Source organism: Procambarus clarkii, chromosome 49 (assembly GCF_040958095.1).
Source record: "Procambarus clarkii isolate CNS0578487 chromosome 49, FALCON_Pclarkii_2.0, whole genome shotgun sequence".
Lineage (NCBI taxonomy): Eukaryota > Metazoa > Arthropoda > Malacostraca > Decapoda > Cambaridae > Procambarus > Procambarus clarkii.
This window is the reverse complement of record NC_091198.1, coordinates 35052357-35079995: the sequence shown is the minus strand read 5'-3', so window position 1 is coordinate 35079995 and position 27639 is coordinate 35052357. Positions and strand designations below refer to the sequence as shown.

Sequence of the window (27639 nt, the reverse complement as noted above, 5' to 3'; positions counted from 1 at the left end):
AAACTAACGAAGAGTGACCGCCGTTTACCAGCCAGCCACTCACGCCCTCCCTCAAGTCACCTGACTCGCCCACATTCTCCTCCCACAATACTGTTTTTGCTTTTATTCACTATATACAAACACTATATATATAAGTATCTACATTCGTGTTCACCATAACGAACCACTAAGTTGGTATGCTGAGTGGCGGTTGCAGTGACAGGCAGTGGTAGCCCGCCACTGGCTGCCACTACCTCCCTCCCTCACCTCACCTGACTTGCCACCATTCTCCACCCACCATACTGTTTTTGCTTTTATATACAGACGTTATATATAAGTATTTACATGTTTTGTTCACCATAACTGTACATCTAAGCTTGTATGGTGAGTAAAGGCACAAAGACAGTAGGACCTCACACAGTATTGGAAATAACCAACAGTTTTATACATTTTTGTATTTTATACAACCTTTGTATTAACTACAAGTAGTTACTAAAATTACTAACTTGTAAATTTAATCATTATCATGATTTATTTAGACATATTGCCAGATTCTTCCTAGTCAGAGTGACGACGTGAGGAACGACAGGCAGTAACATGAATTCTCTCCACATTTAGTTGGATTTATAACAAGAATCCAGTTTATCATTTCCTTTACTAAAAATAGTTACTTACTAATAAGTTTAATTTCGTAGTATACTACTACTTACTGGAACTCCCTTATTTAGTTGATATCAAACATTCTAGAGGAAATTACTTTGATGTAAATGATTTTACTTTAATTTCCTCGATTGGCTGCACAACTTTAATAAGCCAATTTATGTTACGAGAAATTCAATTTTATCACAGAAGAATTTAATGTGATATTAATACTCGTCACTACCTCTTCCTTCCTTAATCAATTGCGATATATACATATCCATTTACGCTCGAGATGTCTATCGAGAGCCGCGCATGCGCAATAAGGAAGAGGGGGGGAAGATGGGAGAGCGTCACTAGAGACGAGAGAACAAGAGAGCACGACGCGGACGCCATTAAAAGCGTGTAGCAGAGCTACATTTTGATCTCATTTATTTCGCTCCAACGACCAGTAGAGCGGTGCCACATTATCTGGCACAATAGCCGTGTCCCTGACTAGCATATGAGCAATTCCAAAGTCAACGCCTTTCAAGCAGCAGCTGGAGGACGAGGAATTGCTCAAGTCTCCACATCAATGGACACACGGCTTGGCAGCTAGGTTTACCTTTTTGTTATTATGTGGCCACAATTAACATTTAGGCTAGTTGTCGTTAGGCCGTAGAACAAATAAGTAAATCCCGTACGTGTCTTTAGTAATTTTACAATCTGAATAGATGATTATTTTTATTATTTCTCTATAGAAGAAATTTACAGTTTTTGAATATAAATTGCACAGATATTGGTTGAAATTTCCTACAGTTATCCTCGTGACTTAGGATTTATTTGTAGTTACTTACTATGTAGACGATTTCTACAATGTAATTGTCTTCCAGTACCAAGGCGACGCCAACTGAGGTGCTAGACTTCCCACCGTTCCGTGCAACAATTTGCCCTATGCAACACGTCGTCGGTGGAGCGTAGCAACTGATTACACCTCACTAGATTTACAGCTAAGCTGTCCCTTTTTTATCTGTAGCAATAACTCTGTAATTACAGTAGTGATTTCTAAAAGAGATCAATTATACTAACCCATTGATTTATTGATACTGTTCAACATTTCAGTAGTATATTGAGGAGCATTTACCTCCAATTAATACTATATAATCAACCTTATTTACCTTCATATTTTATTTACTCTGGTGAAGAACCAGCACCAGAATAATGCTAGGGATGTATTAATCTTTTAGCATGTAACCCTCCAATTTTGTGTAAGTTAATTTGACTCCATTTATATCAGAAATACAGTTTCACTAAGATCCATAGGACACTAGTTCTTGGGATCAGTTTTTCCATTGCTTTATTTTGTTTTCTACTTTTTCTCAAAAAGTGGTGGTCCTTCATAGCTATCGAAGTATATATTTAATTATTAGTTATTGGAGTCAGGTTTTCCCCCACAAAATTTTGGTCCTTTGAACCTAGATAGCTGAAAATCAAGCTATCCTCAATCATTATTAATTAGCCATTTACTAACACCAACTAGTGTGCTAACATTATTAGGCTATTTACCAATATATTTCATTATTTACAGCTGTCAGCAGACTGCCCATATTACAGCCTAAAACTTATTGATTATTATCAACATTTCTATTAATACTTTACGTAGAAAGTAACCTTAGTGTTATATATTTATAAATTTTCACTTGTATTTCTAAGCACAAACATATATATCAAAACAAAAAATCCACAAAACATAGCACTATATATCTATATTACTGCACCATTGCATATATGCCAACCTTTGATGAGGTAGGATATTTAGACTGTAATTGTACTAATGTTTGTACAAATGCAGCCTAAACCATTTAGTCATTCCTAGGTAGGAATTATTTAGCGAGTACTGTATTAGACAGTACTGGTGTACATACATATTATTTAGATTGTGCTGACCCTGATTTGGGGTGGGATCCCCAAAACCCTTTTTGTGCTTTTAACATATTATTTTGTGTATTATTTTTTTGAGTACTGCCGAATGTTCACTGTTGGATCAAATGGTGATAATTGATGAGCTAGCCGGACGAAAATCCAATAGTGGCATTCGAGTACTACTCAAAATATTAGCTTTCCATTGTTAGGTAGGTAAATTAACCCTCTAAACGAGGTAGTATAGTCTATTCAAATACATTAGGCTATTATATTGATATTGAACTCCATTGAATGAGCCAATATCCCAGTTACATCAGTAACAACTATTCACTATCAGACCAGCCCTTACCCAGCAAGATGGAAGCGGCTGACAAAATGAAAAGGACCCTTATCGGTCTGAAAGGTCATTTGACCCGACAGATTACCAAGTGTCAAAATCTGTCACAACAGTCACCTGTTGACTACACTGAATTAGAAGACTTACTTCAAGTTGCTGAAGGTAAATTCAAGCATATTAAACAACATATGAATCTGTACTTGACAGAACTTTACCAAACCTCAATAGGTGAAACTGAACTTGAGGACATTGTCAATAATTTAGCTCAGTACAAAGATGATGTACAGGTTAAACTTCAACCCTTTAAAAAGCAAATTGCTAAAAACAAATTAACAGCAGCCTCTACTGCACATCCAGATCCTGATGTCAAATTACCTCAGATCAATATACCCACATTCTCTGGTAACGAGAATGAGAGTTGGGATGATTTCTGGAGTAAATTCGTGGATGCAGTAGACTCTAAACCTAACATCCCTCACACAACCAAGTTCACTTATTTACAAGACTTGTTACGAAATGAAGCCTTGAAGGTAATCACTAACATAACACTGACCAGTGATGGTTATGACCTAGCTGTTCAATTGCTTAAGAGCAACTATGATAACAAAGAAAGGACTATTACTATCTTAGTCCAAAAATTGCTGGATTTACCATCTGCTAATAATTCTACAGATTCTCTCCAAACTTTCAGACTAGAGCTAGAATCTTTACTCAAGGCCTTAAGCCTTAAAGTCCAAATTCAGACTGCTGAATGGATGACAAAAGTAATTGTAAGGTGTAAATTACCAAAAGAAACTTTAGATAAATTGTGTACTATGTACAATAAAACCTCTCTAACCATGAATGAAATTACAGAAGGTTTACATACCCTAGTCGAAAGACAAAGAGCCAACCAAGATGGGAAGAGTGTCTCAAATTTCTCTACTCTCATCATAAACCCCAACGTACTGCAACTACTGTAGTAAAACCAATTTCAATAAATCATCTCCGAAATGGAAATCTGGAAATGTAGGTACATACACAGTGAACCCTATAAACCCTGTAGTGAGCACCACTTCTACTTCTCCTCCTACAGTGAAAAGGTGTTTGTTCTGCAATAATGAACATCTTACTTATAAGTGTAGCACTTATCCAGACCATAACACTTGAATTCATCGTTTGCAAGAATTACACAGATGCACAAGGTGCCCTCATGACCCCAATAGCTGTACTGTTTCCTTACGTATGTGCAACAAGTGCCACAAGGGTAGACACCATTACTCCTTGTGTGGTAGTGATCAGTCAAGATCAACCAATCCTCATAAGAAAATTGCAAAATTTACTTCTGTACAGTATTGCAAGGTGCATCAAGACATAAGTGTACTTGCAACAGAGTCGAATAACACAACTACGTTACCAACAGCTCAATTAAAATTAATTACCAAGGGATCTAGAATTTCCACTCGTGGTCTCTTTGACCAAGGTTCGCAGAAAACCTTTATTTCTCAACAGCTAGTTGATCAGTTGAAACTGAAGCCTATTGCTCGAGTGAATTTGAATATCTCTGGATTCCTAACCAATAGTGGACCTCATGACTACCAGGTTGTTAAAAGTCTTGCTACGTTTAGGAGGCTGCACCAGCCCAATTCAAGCCATAGTCGTTGACAAGATCCCCTCAGATTTACATGTTACAGGTCTTGCTCAGTCAAATTTCTTAAACACAGCGGTATTAGGCTAGTGGATCATAAAATAAATACAGACTGTCTCAATGATGTAGGTATTCTTATTGGAGCTGACTTTTATTATAGATTTATTACTGGATACACCAGGCAACGAGGTGTAAACTTGTTACTGTCAGCTGGGGGTAAACTACTCACAGGACCGGTGTTGATCCAACAACATTCTAAATCTACTAGTAATCAACCAACTAATTCAATAGTGGCGTGACTAGGCCTAGAGCAGTCACCAATACATGACAGAGACGAAACTGAGGATGATGAGTCCAATCCCCCTGTTCACAAATTATGGGATTTGGACACCTTAGGCATAGTCCCTGAGCAACCCAGTCCAGATGACACATGGACGTATCAACAATATCTTGATACTGTGATTTTCCAAGATAATCAATATTGGGTGAGACTCTCGTCGAAGCTGAACCACCCACAGCTTCCAGTAAATTATTTCATGGCCTCAACCCAATTAAATTCTCAATTAGCTAGGCTACGGAAGCAACCAGATAAATTGCAACTGTATCATGCTTTAATACAGCAACAACTTGCTAACAAATTTATAGAAGTTGTTGAAGAAGACAACCATAAGACAGGTCATTATTTGCCACATCATGCTGTCTTGAAAGATTCAGTTACAACACCAATCAGGATTGTATTTAATTGTAGTGCCAAATGAAAGGCAGGCAGCGTGTCACTAAATGATTGTCTGCAAACTGTACCTAGCCTAACCCAAAGACTACAAGATGTCTTATTACGATTTCGCTCTGGTGTTTTTGCCTATATGGCCGACATTAGTAAGGCCTTTTTAAGAGTAGGTGGCTTACAAAGCACGGATCGTTATTTTACTAAATTTCTCTGGGTGAAAGATCCACAGGATCCTAATAGCGAAATCATTACTTATAGATTTGCCTCAGTACTGTTTGGAGCGATATCTTCACCATTCTTACTCCAGGCTACTCTGGATACACATCTTAAGAAGTCTAATAGCCCCTACAAGACTGAGATTAGCAACAATTTATACGTTGACAATTTTCAAGGAACCACTAATGATGAGAATAAACTAGTGGAAATCTACCATGAGGCTAATCGTGATCTGTTGGGAGCTAACATGCCCCTACAGTCGTGGGCCTCCAATAATAAACAACTCAACCAAATAATCGAGGAAGAATTCCCTGATTATAAGGTAAGGTGAAGGTCGTGTTTTGGGTGTGAGAGGGGAAGGGCCACGCGGTGCGAGCTCCGCGGAAAACAATATATAACTAGGGACATTTCAGTGATACAGGAACTAAACACAGTCAGATAACTTTTAAAGTGTGTCTCAACATATTAAGCAATATATCATAGTGATTACCATCCGACCGTTTGTGTTAAAGGAAAAATAAGTGAACTTCGTGTGTAGTCAAGGCCTGCCCTCGTGGTGCCAGGAGGCCTTAGGCGATAGTTGCCAAGTCGTCAATAAATCACATCTCTCGCTATTGAAACATCAAGTAATCAGTGCGCATAGTGCTAAGCTCTCTATGCAAAACCTGTGTCTATTATAACAAATTAAGATAACATAGTCTAATATCAAGTGAACAAATTACACACAAAATAAGTCCGTCGTGTGTGTGTAAACAAGGGCCACTTGGAGGTAGGCCCACCCCAGTACCCTCTTGTGTGTGTATTCTTTCAAATAGTGTAACGTACTCAGGTAACTAGTGCCCAGACACAGAAACTAGACGCCTCTACTGTATGATAACTAGTGGGAAAATGCAAGTAATGTAATCTAACAAGTGAACAAAACAAATTAAGAGTGCGACACGTGGTAGCAACAGTGGCCGTCCATACAGCCTCTTCCAGGCCTATCTCAAGTTGGTAAACACCCACGGTCAACACCCACGGCCAGCTCCCACGGCCAGCACCCGCGGTCAACTCCCCCACCGGTCAACACCCCACCTTGTAAGACCATCACCACTGAACAGAAGTGTTCAAAAAATGGCTTTGATAAAAACGTGCATAGAATGCAACATGAAGGTAGATTACCAACAGAGCTTTCAATGCCAACTCTGTTCAGCAGCCATACACAAAAAATGTGCCAACATGACTAACAATTCAAGGAGAAATGGTCCCAGTGACCACTCTGTGTACTGGCTCTGCAAAAAGGATGATGTAACTTTTTTGAAATTGATGGAAATCCTGGATAAAACTCCCGCCGAAAACAGAGAATTACTAATTAATGCCTGCATAGCAATTTCTAATGTCTTCAAACAAACTGTACATGACACCAAGGTACAACCAGCTGTAGCACAGAGCTCTGTGGCAGCGGCGCCTGAGCAGGGCGCGGAGTCGGGGATGCCTGAGCAGGGCACGGAGTCGGGGATGCCTGAGCAGGGCGCGGAGTCGGGGATGCCTGAGCAGGGCGCGGAGTCGGGGATGCCTGAGCAGGGCGCGGAGTCGGGGATGCCTGAGCAGGGCACGGAGTCGGGGATGCCTGAGCAGGGCGCGGAGTCGGGGATGCCTGAGCAGGGCACGGAGTCGGGGACCCCTGAGCAGTGCGCGGTGTCGCAGGCACCGGAGCAGAGCGCGGTGTCACAGGCACCGGAGCAGAGCACAGTGTCGGGGGCGCCGCAGCAGAGTGCGGTCCCTGGCAGAGGGAAACAAACAAAACAAGGCCCCAAAATCTGTTGGTATTACAGATGGGCTACCTGTAAGCATGGGGAATCGGGAAGAATAAATGGAACATGTACACACAATCACCCTAGAAAGTGCAGAAACCTCCTCAATACAGGTAAATGTACCAAAAGCTGTGAATTCTTTCACCCAGAAATTTGCAAGAACTCTTTGGACAGGAAAGAGTGCTTCAATGCTGAATGCCCAGCTTTTCATATAAGAGGTACCAGGCGAATAAAACCGACAGACTACCACTATGAAAACAGCCACTACTCCATCAACCGGGATAATTTTTTAGCAAGAGGAGGAGGAGAAGAATGGCTAAAAATGACCAGACTCTACCACCAACTCGGTCAAATGCTAGAGAGGACGCAAACACAGTGGCCTCCTTACCAGAGCCTCAGATATTAACACCAATTAAAGCATCCAGCACTTCCACTAACACGATAACATCATTTATATTTGCCAACATCCAGGGTATAAAAACACGCAAATCCAACAAAGTTCATTTTATAGATGGTCTCCTTCATGAGGCAAATGCAGTGTTTGCAGCCCTAACGGAAACTCACACAAAGGACTACCTTGATGGTGAAATATGGATCCCAGAATACAATCTCTTCAGATGTGATAGGAAACACCGGCTTCAGGGTGGGGTCAGCCTCTACATCAAAGACACACTCATCTGTACTGAGCTGCTAAACACCTCAAATGATATGGTGGAAGTGCTGATAGTCAAAATAGAGATCCTAAATGTAGTTGTTGTCCTTGTATATAAGTCACCGGAGGCAAACCCTCAGCAGTTTAAAGACCAACTAATGAAAATAGAGCACTGCTTGGAAAACCTCACAAATCCAGCTCCGAACATCATCCTGCTTGGGGACTTCAACCTACGGCACCTGAAATGGAAGCACCTGGCTAATACAGTAATATCAGAAAAAATACCAGGAAGTAGCCTAAATGAGCAGGCACATGCAAATGACCTGCTACGGATGTGCGATAGGTTTGCCTTAAACCAGCAAATAGTAGAACCAACTAGGAAGGAGAACACGCTGGACCTCATTTTCACTAATAATGATGAGTTGATCGGGAACATAATGATTACAAATACCTGTTACTCAGATCACAACTTAATTGAGGTACTGACAACCATGGGGAATGGACCTCCAAAACCAGTCCAGATTCCCGGTGGAGGAGATTTCAGCAAATTCAACTTCAATAATAAACGGATAAACTGGGAGCAAATAAACCAGGACTTCACAGAAATAAACTGGGAAGAACAGCTAGGAAATGCAAACTTGAACCAGTGCCTGGAAAAAATAAGCTCAGTAGCACTAGAAATATGTTCAAACCGCATACCCCTAAGAAAAAAGAGAAAGAGATGCAGATTGGAACGGGAACGTCGTTCCTTATATAGGCGAAGAAAACGAATCGCGGAACAACTTGAGAGTCGCACCCTATCTCAAGAACGGCGAAGAAGGTTAGGTAGAGAAATAGAAACAATTGAACTCAAGCTACAAGAATTATACAAAACCCAGGAGAGGCAAAGAGAGCAAAAGGCCATCAGTGAAATAGAGAGAAATCCGAAATATTTTTTCTCCTATGCAAAATCAAGATCAAAAACCACATCTAGTATCGGGCCCCTGCGAAAGGGAGATGGAACTTTCACAGATGACAACAAAGAAATGAGCGAGTTACTGAGGAAGCAGTACGACTCTGTTTTCAGTGAGCCATTAAATGCACTAAAGATTGATAACCCAAATGAATTTTTCATGGATATGATACCAACATCAAATCACATATCAGACGTCGCCCTATCCCCACTAGATTTTGAAGAAGCCATAAACAGTATGCCTATGCACTCTGCACCAGGCCCGGATTCTTGGAACTCCATATTCATCAAGAACTGTAAAAAACCACTATCGCAGGCCCTTCACATTCTGTGGAGACAAAGCCTAGATACTGGCGTTATCCCTGACATACTAAAAACAGCAGAGATAGCACCACTCCATAAAGGAGGAAATAAGGCAGAGGCAAAAAATTACAGACCGATAGCACTAACATCGCACATCATAAAAATTTTTGAGAGAGTGCTAAGAAGTAAGATCACAAAATACATGGAATCACAGCATCTCCATAACCCCGGACAACATGGTTTCAGAACAGGGCGCTCTTGCCTGTCGCAGTTGCTGGACCACTATGATATGGCATTAGATGCTATGGAAGACAAACAAAACGCTGATGTAATTTACACAGATTTCGCAAAAGCTTTTGATAAATGTGACCATGGTGTTATTGCACATAAAATGCGTTCAAAAGGAATTACCGGGAAAATAGGCAGATGGATCTACAATTTCCTGACTGACAGAACCCAATGTGTAATAGTCAACAAAATAAAATCCAGCCCATCAACCGTGAAGAGCTCAGTCCCCCAGGGTACTGTGCTTGCTCCAGTACTTTTTCTCATCCTCATATCGGACATAGACCAGAACACAACCTATAGCACTGTATCATCCTTTGCAGATGACACTAGGATTTTCATGAGAGTTGGCAACATAGAGGACACGGCAAACCTCCAATCAGATGTAGATCAGGTCTTTCTATGGGCTACAGAAAATAATATGGTATTCAACGAGGATAAGTTTCAGCTCATGCGCTACGGAAAAATTGAAAACATAAAAACAGGAACCACGTACAAAACGCAGGCAAATCATAACATAGAACGAAAAGGCAATGTAAAGGACCTGGGTGTACTCATGTCGGAAGACCTTACCTTTAAAGAACACAATAAAGTAGCCGTCACAACTGCAAGAAAAATGACAGGTTGGATAACAAGAACTTTTCACACTAGAGATGCTATACCGATGATGATACTTTTCAAAACGCTTGTGCTATCTAGAGTGGAGTACTGCTGCACAATGACAGCCCCTTTCAAAGCTGGAGAAATTGCTGACCTAGAGAGCGTGCAGAGATCCTTTACTGCTAGAATCCACTCAGTAAAACATCTAAATTACTGGGACCGACTAAAGAGCCTAAATCTGTACTCCCTTGAGCGCAGGCGGGAGAGATACATAATAATTTACACGTGGAAAATAATTGAGGGGCTGGTCCCAAACCTGCACACAGAAATAACACCACATGAGACCAGAAGACATGGCAGGATGTGCAGAATACCCCCGTTGAAAAGCAGAGGTGCAACAGGTACTCTGAGAGAGAACTCTATCAACATCAGAGGCCCGAGACTGTTCAACACGCTTCCACTACACATAAGGGGCATAACTGGCAAACCCCTCACAGTGTTCAAGAGAGAACTGGATAAGCACCTCCAAAGGATACCTGATCAACCAGGCTGTGACTCATACGTCAGGCTGCGAGCAGCCGCGTCTAACAGCCTGGTTGATCAGTCCAGCAACCAGGAGGCCTGGTCGACGACCGGGCCGCGGGGACACTAAGCCCCGGAAGCACCTCAAGATAGCCTCAAGGTAGGTACCTCACAAATTGAAAGTCTTAGGTATGGAGTGGAATACTTCCACAGACAAATTGAATATCAAGTCGGTGGATTTCAATCATTCACCTCTAACCATGAGAAAACTACTCTCCCATGTCAGCAAGCCATTTGACCCTTTAGGCCTACTCAGTCCTATTCTAATTAAGGGTAAACTCCTTATGCAGGAGTGCTGGCAAAGGAATTTGAGGTGGGATGAAACGTTGCCGGAGGATCTCCAAGAAAAATGCCAGCAGTTGATTCCTGATTACAACAAACTTAGTATTCTACAGTTTCCTCGAAATACCTTAGGACTAAATTTACCCACAAATTTACATGTATTCTGTGATGCTTCAGGCAAAGCGTATGGCTCAGTAGCCTATCTAGTTAATACACAACAATCATTTTTGCTTACATCTAAGGCAAGGGTAGCCCCGATTAAAAGGAGGTCACTACCCCAAATTGAATTAATTGCCTTATTAGTAGGTGTAAGACTGGCTCATTGCCTGATCAAAACCCTCAGTAATGTTCACCTTGGTGAAATAGTAGTGTGGTCAGACAATGAGGCAGTATTGCAGTGGGTAAAAAACGACAACAACAAAACTCCCTACGTCAGCAATCGAGTAAGGGAAATTCGAGAATTAAATGCTGGTTATAAATTAAGACATGTCCCAACCAAGGACAATCCAGCTGACTATTTATCCAGAGGTTTGACTTTACAGCAATTAGTTAAAACTGAGATGTGGTTTAATGGACCCCAATGGCTAGTTGTGGTCAGTGGCCCCAACAGAAGCCGCAAGTCATTGTGACCAATATCACTACCCCTGTTGTGGATCCAGAACCCCCTCGAATTTTAGCTATCAATCCTCATTGTTACTCCAATTTAAGTAAATTACTAAGAGTTACAGAAATGGTATTTGATTTCATCAACAAGGTGGGGATCAAGTATCGATTTCCTAGTTCCATTAAATATTGGGTCAAACAAGCTCAACAAAAGACTTATGGGAAGGAATATGAACATCTCCCAGAAAGGTTGAGTAAGTCTCTGGGTATCTGGCTTGACTCAGACAACTATAACATTTTGAGATGTGGCGGACGTCTGCTTCATGCAGAAATAAATTTACATACGAAGAATCCTATACTTCTTCCACGTCACCACATTACTAAACTCATAGTTTTACATTACCATGAGCATAATACATTGCATGGTGGAGTATTAGATACTCTTACTGAAATCAGACAACGTTTTTGGCTTCCCCAAGGTCGCCAAACTGTCAAATCTTTAATCAAGTCTTGTGTAATCAGCAAGAGATATGATGCTCGAGTGTGTCCTTATCCAGGTCCACCGCCCCTACCTAAGGAGCGAGTCGTCCACCTTCGTCCCTTTGAAACCACAGGTGTCGACTATACAGGAGCACTAATTTTAACAGGCACACCGGACAAGATTCCAGTGAAAGCCTATATTTGCCTTTTCACGTGTGCTGCCACACGCGGAATACATTTAGAAGTCGCTTCTGACATGAGTGCAGAAGCCTTTCTGCAAGCCTTTGCCTTTCGCAGATTTGCTGCACGAAGATCTTGCCCAAAATTAATGATCTCAGATAATGCATCTAACTTTGTGGCAGGAGAAGCTTGCTTACAAGAAATATGGAACCATCCAGAAGTACACTCTGTGCTCAAACAGAGACAATGCTATTGGAAATTTATTCCTCCAAGAGCACCATGGCACGGCGGTTTTTACGAAAGAATGGTGGGAACTGTTAAGAAATGCCTAAGAAAAACCTTACACCAGCAGAAAATTAATCTCGCCGAGTTACAGACCCTTGTCGTGGAAATTGAAGCACGAGTCAACAACAGACCTCTAACCTACTTAACACTTTCGCCCGGGCATGACGCAGCATTGCGTCATCCGTTTACTGTCGGTAATACCGGGGATGACGCAGCATTGCGTCATCCACTGTAAATAATCGCCAAAAATCAGGTTTTTATCCGATTTTTTGGGGACTGGTTTTAAAATGTGCGCCGATGTCTTCCCATTTTCTCTGTTGAGCCTCGTGGCCCTCAGGTGGCTTGGCACATGCCGTGGGCCCATTGTTTTCGCTCCACTGTTGTGACCAATGTCGCCTCCCCTCGCATCTCAAACGTGTGAACATTTCGGCTATTTTCCGTGGCTATATTTCTTACTGCGGCTTTAGAAACTATCTACCCTTACTCCACGATGGATAGTGATCATGAACAAGGCCCTTCCAGGAAGAAAATTGCGAAAGAAAGGCTTGAAAAGGGAGGGAATTGGGAGTGTAGCTGGAAGGCGTCTGAGCGCTCACTCGCGGCTAACGCGTGGCCCGTCTTCAACTCGTCGGCGGTTGGAGCATGACCAGGTTTTATACTTTATATGAAAATGTTCCTCTAGAGAATTCTATTGCGAACCCATTGAGACCAAAATGAAAGACGTAGGACAAAAATTGAGGTGACCAGAGTGAAAATAGTGAAAACATTTTATCGCGTTTGTGAGCTCCTGGGTAACTCGTTCGCACTTTCTCTGTTTGCTACGGGTAATTAGCCGGGCTTTTGGAGTTTATATGCATTTAGTGCTGTAGAGAATTCTATTGCGAACACAATGATACCAAATTTAATCTCGTAGGACGAGAATTAAGGTGACAAAGTTGAAGAGAGTATACCCTTTTCAGAATTTACACGCGCTCCCGTGACACCCTGGGTCCCATATCGCACAGTTGAGGGGTGGCGCGCGGGGTGAGCGAAAGTGTTAACAGAAGATTTCTCCCAAAGAGAACCCCTAAGCCCCTCTCATTTGATTCATGGTGGTCTTCTAAGCCCTCTAATATCTCTAGGAGACGAGGATCCAGCTGACCCTTCGTGTGTCAAAGCAAGTGACTTGGTGGAGAGTTATAGACACCTTTCAAGAGTAATAGAGAAATGGAATGAGGTCTGGACACGTGAATATTTAACTGCTTTAAGAGAATATCATTATGGAGCTGCAAGCCCATACATTAAAGTTCAACTTAAACCAGGTGGTCTTGTCCTAGTGGACAGTGATGGACCCAGGTCAGATTGGCCTATAGGTAAAATTGTTGACATCCATCCTGACCACCATGGTGTATTACGAATTGTTAAAGTTCAGTGTCGAGGCACTACTACCTTGAAAACACTAGAAAAATTAGTACCTTTAGAGTTAGCAGAACACGAGTGTTCTACAGATATACCTGTAACCCAAGTTTCAGAGAACAATGATTCTACTCAACCGAGCACAAGACCATCAAGAGTCGCTGCTCAGAACTGCAAACAGAAACTTAAACAATATTTTGATTCTATTCAAGAGTAGATAACTTATCATTAAAACTTGAGGTGACTACGCTGATGCAGTGATGAGTTGATGTCCAGTAATTAGTTACGAGTCATAGTGACCATGGACAGTATCCTCACTGTATTGATGAGGTCTCCTTAATCTTAAATGAACCAATTATTCATAATTTATTTTGTTAATGTCCTTCTGTTTCTTACAAAGGAATTATTCAATAATTTTCAATGTTTATTTACGTCCCCATGTTGACTTAGAGTCATCTACCACAGATTCGGGACATTCGTTAGGTGCGTACTAACCTACTAACCCATGAATATAACTTACGATAGAGAAACAGGTGCACGTTAGTACTAATACCTGAACTACGACCCGAGTTTTCTCTCCCCGGAGTTATGTTGGAAATAACCAACAGTTTTATACATTTTTGTATTTTATACAACCTTTGTATTAACTACAAGTAGTTACTAAAATTACTAACTTGTAGATTTAATCATTATCATGATTTATTTAGACATATTGCCAGATTCTTCCTAGTCAGAGTGACGACGTGAGGAACGACAGGCAGTAACATGAATTCTCTCCACATTTAGTTGGATTTATAACAAGAATCCAGTTTATCATTTCCTTTACTAAAAATAGTTACTTACTAATAAGTTTAATTTCGTAGTATACTACTACTTACTGGAACTCCCTTATTTAGTTGATATCAAACATTCTAGAGGAAATTACTTTGATGTAAATGATTTTACTTTAATTTCCTCGATTGGCTGCACAACTTTAATAAGCCAATTTATGTTACGAGAAATTCAATTTTATCACAGAAGAATTTAATGTGATATTAATACTCGTCACTACCTCTTCCTTCCTTAATCAATTGCGATATATACATATCCATTTACGCTCGAGATGTCTATCGAGAGCCGCGCATGCGCAATAAGGAAGAGGGGGGGAAGATGGGAGAGCGTCACTAGAGACGAGAGAACAAGAGAGCACGACGCGGACGCCATTAAAAGCGTGTAGCAGAGCTACATTTTGATCTCATTTATTTCGCTCCAACGACCAGTAGAGCGGTGCCACGTTATCTGGCACAATAGCCGTGTCCCTGACTAGCATATGAGCAATTCCAAAGTCAACGCCTTTCAAGCAGCAGCTGGAGGACGAGGAATTGCTCAAGTCTCCACATCAATGGACACGCGGCTTGGCAGCTAGGTTTACCTTTTTGTTATTATGTGGCCACAATTAACATTTAGGCTAGTTGTCGTTAGGCCGTAGAAGAAATAAATAAATCCCGTACATGTCTTTAGTAATTTTACAATCTGAATAGATGATTATTTTTATTATTTCTCTATAGAAGAAATTTACAGTGTTTGAATATAAATTGCACAGATATTGGCTGAAATTTCCTACAGTTATCCTCATGATTTAGGATTTATTTGTAGTTACTTATTATGTAGACGATTTCTACAATGTAATTGTCTTCCAGTACCAAGGCGACGCCAACTGAGGTGCTAGACTTCCCACCGTTCCGTGCAACAATTTGCCCTATGCAACACGTCGTCGGTGGAGCGTACCAACTGATTACACCTCACTAGATTACAGCTAAGCTGTCCCTTTTTTATCTGTAGCAATAACTCTGTAATTACAGTAGTGATTTCTAAAAGAGATCAATTATACTAACCCATTGATTTATTGATACTGTTCAACATTTCAGTAGTATATTGAGGAGCATTTACCTCCAATTAATACTATATAATCAACCTTATTTACTTTCATATTTTATTTACTCTGGTGAAGAACCAGCACCAGAATAATGCTAGGGATGTATTCATCTTTTAGCATGTAACCCCCCAATTTTGTGTAAGTTAATTTGACTCCATTTATATCAGAAATACAGTTTCACTAAGATCCATAGGACACTAGTTCTTGGGATTAGTTTTACCATTGCTTTATTTTGTTTTCTACTTTTTCCTAAAAAGTGGTGGTCCTTCATAGCTATCGAAGTATATATTTAATTATTAGTTATTGGAGTCAGGTTTTCCCCCACACACAGTCAGCTGATGGCTGCCGCCCTCAAGGCCAGACGCACTAATATTTCTCCTCTAACAATGCTGTTTGTGGTGTTATTACGCTATATACACACATTATATATAAATATCTACCTGTTTTATTCACCATACTTGTACAAGTAAACTGGTATGGTTGCCCAAAGACCATCGTGGTAACCAGTAAACAACACCGTCGTCTGCACGGTGGCGTCGTGCAGACGACGCCACCGCCCTCACCAAAATGGCGGCTCCCAACCTACTCCTCTTGCTGTTTATACCCTCTATACACACGTTATATATAAGTATCTACATTTGTGTTCACCATAGCGAACCACTAAGCTGGTATGGTGAGTGCAGTCAATAAAAGGTGGCCACACACAGTCAGAAGACATCGCCACCACCCTCCCTCCCATAGCACTAAATATCACCACAATCCTGCTATTATCAGAACCCTGGTCAGTTTTATCACAGTCATGGGTCTTCTGCAATAATATCATCGCTACATAATAGCATGAACACGTATATTATGACATTTTTAGGCGATGCTGTGGTCACAAGCTGAACAGCAGTGCTGTTAGCTCATGCTGCGTGCGTCAGGCTTCGTAGCTCACTCAATACTGAGGCCCCTAACACCTGGGAGTTTGGCCCACGATTTTTAAAAAAATGGCGTCTGTTTACAAGAGCCCTGATGAAGGTGTGGTGAACCCCGTGTATCTGCGGGCCGTTTAAATCTTGCGTAGTACTCCAACACGTCATATGATGTGATGCGCACTTTTTCGGTAAGTTACTCAACACGTCATATGACGTGTTGTGCAGTTTAAGGGTTAATGTATTGCACGGTTTCGGTTTTCTTACTAAAATCATCTATATATGTATTGTGCGGTTTAAGGGTTAACTGTTTAAATTCCATAAATTACACACAACTGAATAATTTTACTGAAAAAAAAAGAAAAAAAAGAAAAAAAAAAAAAAAATATATAAAACCATTCACAGACACTGAAATAATTAAGTAAAAATGTATTTGGGGCAGCCCCTGCCACACTCTTCTGTCGGCCACTAGGCTCTGACCTTGGATTCTTGTTGTGTATAACATGTGTATATAGTGTAATAACAGCAATAACACTGTTTGATTAATCTTAGAATATGCGTGTCACCATATACGAGCTCCACAATTTTCAGTATAGTGATATGCCACACATTTAACTGTATAAATTCCATATATTACACACTTTTGAATAATAATACACCAAAAAATACGAGAAGAAACGAATGAGAAACATTGAAATAATTATGAAAAATTATTTTTGCAGCAACTGCTGCCCCAAAGGATGGCGGGGACGAGTGTCCCCGAGTGCCTCATCACTCAGCGCACATAAATTGCTCAACTTCTCAACTCCATGCTAGAGTATGTCAGATATAATATTTTATTTTAGTTTCTCGTGATCAGAGACTGCATTTTAACAATATAAGAAGAGAAAATAATTTTTTGGATATAATAAATTTCTAGTGCACCACAGGGGTGTCATATTTTAATGCAGCGCAGTGGTTAATTAAATGTAGATTGTTCATAGGACATTGCTCCCTGCACCTCTCTGAGGGGGGACCAGATTCTGGCTCTGGTCCCTGGTAGGCAACAACAACTATGACTGATGACCCCAAATAGGATAGCACTATATCAGTGGGAGAGCTTCAGGGAGCTCATTTTCCCACAGAAAATATAGTTTTCTTTAGAAACATTTTGATACAAGATGAGAAATCATGTCAAAACTGAGGATCCACAACAAAATAGTTAAACAAGTGAAACAACAATAATGAAATTATATTACCTCATGTAAACTGTGGACCACAGTTACAATGTTATAGAAGATAGTAAGAGCATCACGTTCTGCTAGCTTCTTCTTTGTGATAACATAGTGTTGGAGGTTGATTAAATCCGCAGTGTGGGGGCAATAATCGTGCGGTGTAACGCAGTCTAATACTAGACACACACGTCGCACAAGTCCCCCAGTAGCTACAATTGCTCCACTAGTTTGTTCTCGAGCTCCACAAGCATAATCCTGAAATTATTAGGGATTATTTGATAATATAAAATTAAAATGTTACCATTTAAAATACCTTAAACTAATAATAAAATCAGCATTGAATGTAATGAAACACCTCTTTCTGGTAGAGCCTCTGTGGCTCCCTGATGCTAGCTCAATGAGATGGCTCCCTCCTATTAGGTCATCACCAATAGCAGTCCTTTATGGCCTACCGGGGACCAGAGCTAGAACCTGCCTCCCCTCCCTCACAGAGGCATGGGGTATTAAGATCACCTTCATGGAGAAAATATCTAGAAAGTAAGTGAAGTAATACAGATAACTGAAAAGTTCAAAGAAAACAATGCAGCAAAATAGCCAAAGGAGACTAAAAACAATTCACTTGGAACCAAGTCGAAAAACCTGGAACCGGGGATTCCCAAGGCCCTTAGACTGGTATCGCTAAGGGAAAGCCCAGGCAGGGTACTGCGAACCGGTGCCCAAGTCTAGCATTCAAAACTGCTAAAAGCTAAACCCCCAGGATATGTCCACTCATGGGGGGTCTAGCAGGGGTACCACCCAAAAACACAGATATAAATAAACCCCGCAAGAGGACAACGTACCCATGCGGAACATAGCTGGCTGCTATAAGAGATGATAACTAGCTGTGCAGTACCCAGTACCCCTACCAGTGAAAACTACCCTTTATACTAAGGTAAACAAGGGAGGAGGAAATCCCCCCAGCACACTCAGGGCAGTCAGTTACTGAGCAGCAAAAGACCAACAGAGCTAGACCCCAAGGTGACTTGTGGAAGATCACTCCAAGCCCCAAGGGCAGTACCTACATGGCACTTAGGGAAGAGAACCCTAAGCACATGCAGCCCGAGTACCTGAGAAGATTACTCCCAGCTCATGCACAACCCTGAAAACAGCACTAGGACACAAGGTGGCCCGTCTTCAACTCGTCGGCGGTTGGAGCGTGACCAGGTTTTTTATTTTATATGCTAATGTTCCTATAGAAAATTCTATTGCGAACCCATTGAGACCAAAATGAAAGACCTAGGACAAAAATTGAGGTGACCAGAGTGAAAATAGTGAAAACATTTTATCGCGTTTGCGCGCTCCTGGGTAACTCGTTCGCACTTTCTCTGTTTGCTGCGGGTAATTAGCTGGGCTTTTGGAGTTTATGTGCATTTAGCGCTGTAGAGAATTCTATTGCGAACACAATGATACCAAATGTAATCTCGTAGGACGAGAATTAAGGTGACAAAGTTGAAGAGAGTATACACTTTTCAGAATTTACGTGCGCTCCTGTGACACCCTGGGTCCCATATCGCACAGTTGAGGGGTGGCGGGCGGGGTGCGCGAAAGTGTTAAGGATTTGCGCCCAGTAAATCCTCCTCACCCAGGATACGAACCCAGGACAAATTACTCGCGAAATGCCAGGCAAGTGTCTTAACCACTACACCAACTGTACGGCAGAAACAACTATACGGCAGTAAAGAAAGAGGCAGAAAGAAATTTTGAAAAACGGATAGCGGATAAATGTAAAACAGAACCAGGGCCTATTCTACAAATTCATAAACAACAAATTGCAGGTAAAGGATAATATCCAGAGGTTGTAAATGGGAAACAGATTCACGGAAAATGAAAAGGAAACATGTGAAACATTAAATGAAAAGTTCCAAAGTGTGTTTGTACAAAATGAAATCTTCAGAGAACCAGACACAATAAGAATTCCAGATGACAACATAGAGCATATAGAGGTGTCTAGAGATGAAGTGGAAAATATGCTCAAGGAGCTAAGTAAGAACAAAGCAGTTGGCCCAGATGGAGTTTCACCATGAGTTCTAAGAGAATGTGCATCTGAGCTCAGCATTCCACTTCACCTGATCTTTCAGGCATCCCTGTTTTACCTAAGTGTTTTTACCTAAGTGTAGTTACAGGATGAGAGCTACGCTTCGTGGTGTCCCGTCTTCCCAGCACTCTTTGTCATATAACAGCTTTGAAACTACTGACGGTCTTGGCCTCCACCACCTTCTCCCTTAACTTGTTCCAACCGTCTACCACTCTGTTTGCAAAAGTGAATTTTCTTATATTTCTTCAGCATCTGTGTTTAGCTAGTTTATATCTATGACCTCTTGTTCTTAAAGTTCCAGGTCTCAGGAAATCTTCCCTATCGATTTTATCAATTCCTGTTACTATTTTGTATGAAATGATCATAACACCTCTTTTTCTTCTGTCTTCTAGTTTTGGCATATTTAATGCCTCTAACCTCTCTTCGTAGCTCTTGCCCTTCAGTTCTGGGAGCCACTTAGTAGCATGTCTTTGCACCTTTTCCAGTTTGTTGATGTGCTTCTTAAGATATGGGCACCACACAACTGCTGCATATTCTAGCTTTGGCCTAACAAAAGTCGTGAACAATTTCTTTAGTATATCGCCATCCATGTATTTAAAAGCAATTCTGAAGTTAGAAAGCGTGGCATAGGCTCCTCGCAAAATATTCTTTATGTGGTCCTCAGGTGATAGTTTTCTATCTAGAACCACCCCTAGATCTCTTTCTTTAATCAGAATTCATTAAAGATTTCTCATATAATATATAGGTTGTGTGCGGTCTATGTTCTCCTATTCCACATTCCATAACATGGCATTTATTAACATTAAATTCCATTTGCCAAGTGGCGCTCCATGTACTTATTTTGTCCAGGTCTTCTTGAAGGGCATGACAATCATCTAAGTTTCTTATCCTTCCTATTATCTTAGCATCATCAGCAAACATGTTCATATAATTCTGTATACCAACTGGTAGATCATTTATGTACACAATAAACATCACTGGTGCAAGAACTGAACCCTGTGGTACTCCACTTGTGACATTCCTCCAGTCCGATACATTGCCTCTGATCACAGCCCTCATTTTTCTATCAGTCAGAAAATTTTTCATCCATGTTAGAAGCGTACCTGTCACTCCTCTAATATTTTCCAGTTTCAAGATAAGAACAACATAAGAACAACCGGTTCCACATAAGAACAACCTCTTATGTGGAACTCTGTCGAAAGCCTTTTTTAGGTCCAGATAGATGCAGTCAACCCAACCATCTCTTTCCTGTAATATCTCTGTTGCTCGATCATAGAAACTGAGTAAATTCGATACACAGGATCTTCCAGATCGAAAACCATACTGTCTGTCTGATATTATATCATTTCTCTCCAGGTGTTCTACCCATTTAGATTTAATTATTTTTTCCAATATTTTGACTATTACACTTGTCAATGATACCGGTCTATAATTAAGGGGATCTTCCCTGCTTCCACTTTTGTAGATTGGAACTATGTTAGCCTTTTTCCACACATCAGCTACAACTCCTGTAAACAGGGATGCCTGAAAAATCAGTTGAAGAGGAATGCTGAGCTCAGGAGCACATTCTCTCAGAACCCATGGTGAAACTCCATCTGGACCAACTGCTTTGTTCTTATTTAGCGCCTTGAGCATTTTTTCCACTTCGTCTCTAGACACCTCTATGTGCTCTATGTTGTTCTCTGGAATTCTTATTGTATCTGGTTCCCTGAAGATTTCATTTTGTACAAACACACTTTGGAACTTCTCGTTTAATGTTTCACACATTTCCTTTTCATTTTCCGTGAATCTATTTCCCATTTTCAACCTCTGAATATTATCCTTTACCTGCAATTTGTTGTTTATGAATTTATAGAATAGACCTGTTTCTGTTTTGCATTTGTCTGCAATCCCTTTTTCAAAATTTCTTTCTGCCTCTCTCCTCACTGCCGTGTAGTTGTTTCTCGCATCTTTGTATCGCTGGTATGTTTGGGGGTTCGGCCTCTTCCTGTATTGATTCCATTTTTGTGTCTTTTGGTCTCTGGCCCTCACGCACTTTCTGTTGAACCAATCCTGATTCCTAGTTCTGCTTCTCTGTTTTGGTATAAATTTGTTTGTGCCTTTATCATATATTTCACAAAACCTGACATACATCTCATTCACTTCCTTGCCTAGCAACAAGTCTGTCCAATTATACTCACTAAAAAAATTTCTAAGGTTGCCATAATGGTGTCTCCTAAAGTCAGGTTTTTCATTTGCATCGACCGTCATATTTTCTTCCAGATTATAACGCATTGCATACTTTATTCCCGAAAAGACATGGTCACTTTTACCCAAGGAAGGAAGGTACTGAATGTCAAATATTTCTTCCTCCTTCCTGGTAAATATCAAATCTAGCATGGAGGGAACGTCGCCTTCCCTCATCCTCGTAGCTTGTTAACATGTTGATACAAGAATGTTTCCAGGATGAGGTCTACAAATTTACAGGTCCAGAAATCTTCTGTTTTAGCTTCACATGCTTCCCAGTCTATGGATTTCAAGTTGAAGTCGCTGACTATCAACAGTCGTGAACTATCGTTATCCGCTCTCGCTATGATCTCTCTCATTATTGTTATAAAACCTTCTCGTTTACTATCTAGCTCCTCCTTTGACCATGTGCTGCTTAGCAGTGGACTATATGCATTTATGATCATTAGTTTATCATCCTCATGGCAGATCTCTAGTGCTATTATGTCAACTTCTTGTGGATTGGCAGTCACTATTTCGTTCACCTTTAGGTGTTCTTTCACCAGCACAGCAACGCCATCGCCTTTCCTGATTTTTCTGTCCCGTCTCCAAATTGAGTAGCCCCTTGGGAATATGACCTCATTTAAAATAGCATATTCAAGTTTTGTCTCCGTGAGTGCAACAATATCTGGTGTCTGCAGCTGTATTATATCACTTAACTCCAGTATCTTTGATCTTACTCCATCTATGTTGGTGTATGCAATCTTGAGGAACTTGTTCCCCCTCTTCTTATTTTTCACTCCCCATTTCTCTAATGATTTTGTTGGTTTGCCTTTATGTACCACTTTACTGGTCTGCCTACCCCTATCACTTTGTAGAAAAAAGAATTGATTTCTTCTTCATTCCTGCTCTTATTTAAACGTTTTGCCTCGGCGAGGTTCAGTTTCAGCTTCTCTCTATCTTCTTTTGAAAGATCCCTGTGTACAGGAGTCGTAGCAGACGTGTGGAAAAAGGCTAACACAGTTCCAATCTATAAAAGTGTTAGCAGGGAAGACCCCCTCAATTATAGACCTGTATCATTGACAAGTGTAATAGTGAAAATATTGGAAAAAAAAAAAATGGGTAGAACACCTGGAGAGAAATGATATAATATCAGATAGACAGTATGGTTTTCGATCTGGAAGATCCTGTGTATCAAATTTACTCAGTTTCTATGACCGAGCCACAGAGACTTTACAGGAAAGAGATGGTTGGGTTGACTGCATCTATCTGGACCTAAAGAAGGCTTTCGACCGAGTTCCACATAAGAGGTTGTTCTGGAAACTGGAAAATATTGGAGGGGTGACAGGTACCTTGAGGTTACCTTGAGGTGCTTCCGGGGCTTAGTGTCCCCACGGCCTGGTCGTCGACCAGGCTGTTAGACGCAACTGCTCGCAGCCTGACGTATGAGTCACAGCCTGGTTGATCAGGTATCCTTTAGAGGTGCTTATCCAGTTCTCTCTTGAACACTGTGAGGGGAACACTGTGAGGTAGTATAACATTTCTTGTTGCACTCTTTCATCTTTTTGTCTGTCTTTGTTGGTTGTAGTCTGTATCGTGCCAGTAGTTTGACCCTTTTCAGTTGCCCCTTCAGTCCATGTTATCTATTTCATAGCTTTGTTTATGTTTGCCCTCACGTCCGGTTTTCAGACTGATGGGAGCTTCATGCTCTCTTCTGGAAGAGGAATTCTGTTCCATTTACTTGGTTGGGCAGTTTCTTCATTTGCAACCTCTTAATTTTCTGGCAGGGAATGGAACAGTTGGCTTCTGGAGTTGCCAACTCCTTAAGGTATTAACTTATTTGTTAGGTTGAATGTACATAATTTTTCTGTGGCCAGTTGTGGCTAGCTTTGTAAGCTACCTTCTCACCATCTACACTGTTTTGGGGGATTCACTGGCTGTTGATCCTCTTTCCTTGATTCCCTGTTCTGATGTTCATTTGTCTCAGGTTGTTCAGTAGGGTCTTTAACTCTAGTCAGACTAGCAGGCTGCCTTGGGCCTACTGATGTTCAACAGTTCACAGCTTTGACTGACAACTTTCCTAATGTCTTTGGCTGATCTCCAGTTCCTGGGTTTAAGAGATCTAACAAGGTCTTTGTGGCTTGTTTCTTGGTAGGTGTTCCTGGTGTCCTTTGGGTTTGTGTTGCTCTTGGGATATCCTTCCAGGGTTTTCTTCTCGGAGAGAATATTCTTCATTCTTTTCCTCCCTGGAAAGTTCTGGTTTCCTCATTTTTTTGTGGGAAGCCCCTACGGTTCCCTGGAGCTTATCAGACTAATGTATGTTATATTAAACCGGGACATTAGCTAAGGAGTTCAGACCTACCAGGGACCAGTGCCAGAACCTGGCCCTTTCAGATAGGTTTCAGGGAGCAATGGCCCTGGAAAACCACCTTGTGGTTGGGGTTTTCTTTATCTGCCATCAACCGGGGTTAGGCACCCAGAGAGGTAGGCATAACAAAACAAACCCCCACATGGTAAAAAACTAAAACAAAAACCGAACTGAGAGGTAGCAACTCTCTACAATCCCAAGGAAACAAGCAAACATCACACTTTACTGCCATGCCGATCGTCCACGCAGCCCTCCCCGTCCCGAGAGGGGGAAAGGAACCCTGGACCTACCGGGCCGGCTGTCTAGCATCAGTTCATAAGCTAATGTCAACCGGGCTAGACGCTTCTCTGGCCTCAGTTTCCTAGGTGGTGTTTGCCTTGTGTGGCAGTTCACTGCCGTGTGTTGTGTTGTGCGGTGGCCAAGAGTACCTCATTAGTGCCGGGGCTGCATGCGCTTAGTGGCTGACTTCCCTAAGCGCCCTGTGAGTACTGCCCCTGCGTGTCAGGGTTATCTTCCCTGGGGTGTTTGGGAACCATTTCCGTAGAGGCTTCTTGCTGCTCGGCATTTGCCTCGCCCTTGGCACCAGGTGGGGCTTGGGACCCTTGTTTGGCCCTGGGAAGGGACTGGTATTGTACTGGTTAGGGCATCAAGGTGTTGCGTGACCTGCCACCTAAGCAGTGATCGGTTCCTGTTGCCTCTGGAGACGGTGTACTTTTGCGGGGTTTTTCTTTTGTTTTTATTTTCATTTTTCCTGGTGGGGGTCTGCCCAGTGTAGCCATAGTTCCACTGGTAGTGTTTGGTGGCCCTCTGCTAGGCCCCCGTGATTGTACATGTCGCAGGGGTTTTCAGTGTTGTCCTCTACCCCTTGTTATTTTTGGGTTACTTAACCAGTTAGCAACACCTTGCCCGGGCTTCCCATAGCAGTCAGCCTACGGGGCCCTGGAAACCCCTGTCGGGGCTCAGTGGACCTATTGAATGTGTCTTCCGCGTTCCAATCTGTCTTGTACAGGATCGTTGGTTGCTGTGCCCTTGTCTCCGGGTGACAGTCGCCACTTTTACCTCCGTCATGCTGCCTGTTGGGTCACTGATACCTTGACCCAGAGTCTTGCGAGAGAGATAGAGATTCTCTGCTTGTTCTCCAGTACTCTCCTGATGTTATTACTGTTCAGAGTACAGGCGGCATCCGTGTTGCAAGCTAGGTTAGGTTGCTGCAACACGCTAGGTTGGTTTCTCACTTGGATGCCCCGGGGCCGCCCCGTTTCGGTTAGGTGCTGTTCGCCCCTTTCCCTCCCTGTTCCCGGCTCCGAACCGTCTGCGGGTTTTGGGGTCGGAGCGGGGTTTAGTTGGGGCCAAGACTCGGGCGGTTTTCGGGGGCTGCCCCGTTCGGGTTGGGGACCGAGGTTTTCGAGCCTGTTCCTCTTGCCAAGGCTTCTGGGTCTTACCAGCGGCTCTTTCTTGCTGCCTTTCCCATGGATTCTTCCTTTTCTTTAAGGGCGGAAGGCTTGGAGGACGGCTCTGCCCCGGGGCCCTCTGTTGCGGGTTCCCGGGGCTGTGGGGGATGCCTACTAGCAGTTCTGGGGCGGTTTGCCCCTGCCTGGGTTTTCTGCTTCTGGGCGGAGTTTTTCGCCCATCCAGTCTGCTTGCTTCCCACTTTTGCTGGCGTGTTTTCGTGTATTTTGTGTTGGTCACAGCCCTCTATTCTGGTGGCCATTTTCTTCTGCCGGTTTCCCGGCGTGGCCACCAGGGCGGCGTTGCAGTTTGTTTACATGTGCCTGGGTGTGCAAGCGAGCGTCTTGGATGAGTTTTTCACCTCTTTCAGGGGTTTTATTCTCCTGTTGTCGTTTCTTTGCTTTTCTGGCCGTTTCCTGTTCCTCTGGGAACGTTTGAGTGTTGATTTTGCTCTGGGTTTTCCGTTTTGTCTGTTTTGGGTCTAGGCCCTAGGGTTTGGGCACAGTGTCCCAGTCTGTTATGCTTGCTCCCACGCCTTGTCCCTCGGTTTTCGGTCTGCTTTGACCGTTTCCCAGGGGGTTCTGTCTGGGGGCTGTGCTTTGCCTTCTTTGGAGTATCTCTGCCGGCAAATAATTACCTAAGTGTAATTACCTAAGTGTAGTTACAGGATGAGAGCTACACTCGTGGTGTCCCGTCTTCCCAGCACTCTTTGTCATATAACGCTTTGAAACTACTGATGGTCTTGGCCTCCACCACCTTCTCCCCTAACTTGTTCCAACCGTCTACCACTCTGTTTGCGAAAGTGAATTTTCTTATATTTCTTCGGCATCTGTGTTTAGCTAGTTTATATCTATGACCTCTTGTTCTTATAGTTCCAGGTCTCAGGAAATCTTCCCTATCGATTTTATCAATTCCTGTTACTATTTTGTATGTAGTGATCATATCGCCTCTTTTTCTTCTGTCTTCTAGTTTTGGAATATTTAATGCCTCTAACCTCTCCTCGTAGCTCTTGCCCTTCAGTTCTGGGAGCCACTTAGTAGCATGTCTTTGCACCTTTTCCAGTTTGTTGATGTACTTCTTAAGATATGGGCACCACACAACCCCTGCATATTCTAGCTTTGGCCTAACAAAAATCGTGAACAATTTCTTTAGTATATCGCCATCCATGTATTTAAAAGCAATTCTGAAGTTAGAAAGCGTGGCATAGGCTCCTCGCACAATATTCTTTATGTGGTCCTCAGGTGATAGTTTTCTATCTAGAACCACCCCTAGATCTCTTTCTTTATCAGAATTTTTTAAAGATTTCTCACATAATATATAGGTTGTGTGGGGTCTATGTTCTTCTATTCCACATTCCATAACATGGCATTTATTAACATTAAATTCCATTTGCCAAGTGGCGCTCCATGTACTTATTTTGTCCAGGTCTTCTTGAAGGGCATGACAATCATCTAAGTTTCATATCCTTCCTATTATCTTGGAATCATCAGCAAACATATTCATATAATTCTGTATTCATATAAAAAAATGTGGTGATTTGGGCTCCCCCTGGATCGATTCCGGGTTCCTTTGGGTTCTTTGGTTTCGTTCCAGAGGTTTCTTCCTCTTGGGCCCCCTTTGTGGGTTCAGGGGGCTTTGTTTCCTCGTGTGTGACCCGCTTCTGCCTTCTGGGGATTCCGGG

General features: G+C 42.0%; 1 protein-coding gene across 1 annotated transcript in view; it reads right to left on the bottom strand.

Moving 5' to 3' along the window:
- LOC123763349 (uncharacterized) overlaps window positions 1-27639 on the bottom strand; it is a gene marked incomplete in the record, with an annotated part of 345009 nt that overhangs the window by 210373 nt on the left and 106997 nt on the right. The window contains 1 exon segment of the mRNA XM_069303180.1: window positions 17887-18117. Within this exon segment, the coding sequence (XP_069159281.1) occupies window positions 17887-18117 (231 nt within the window).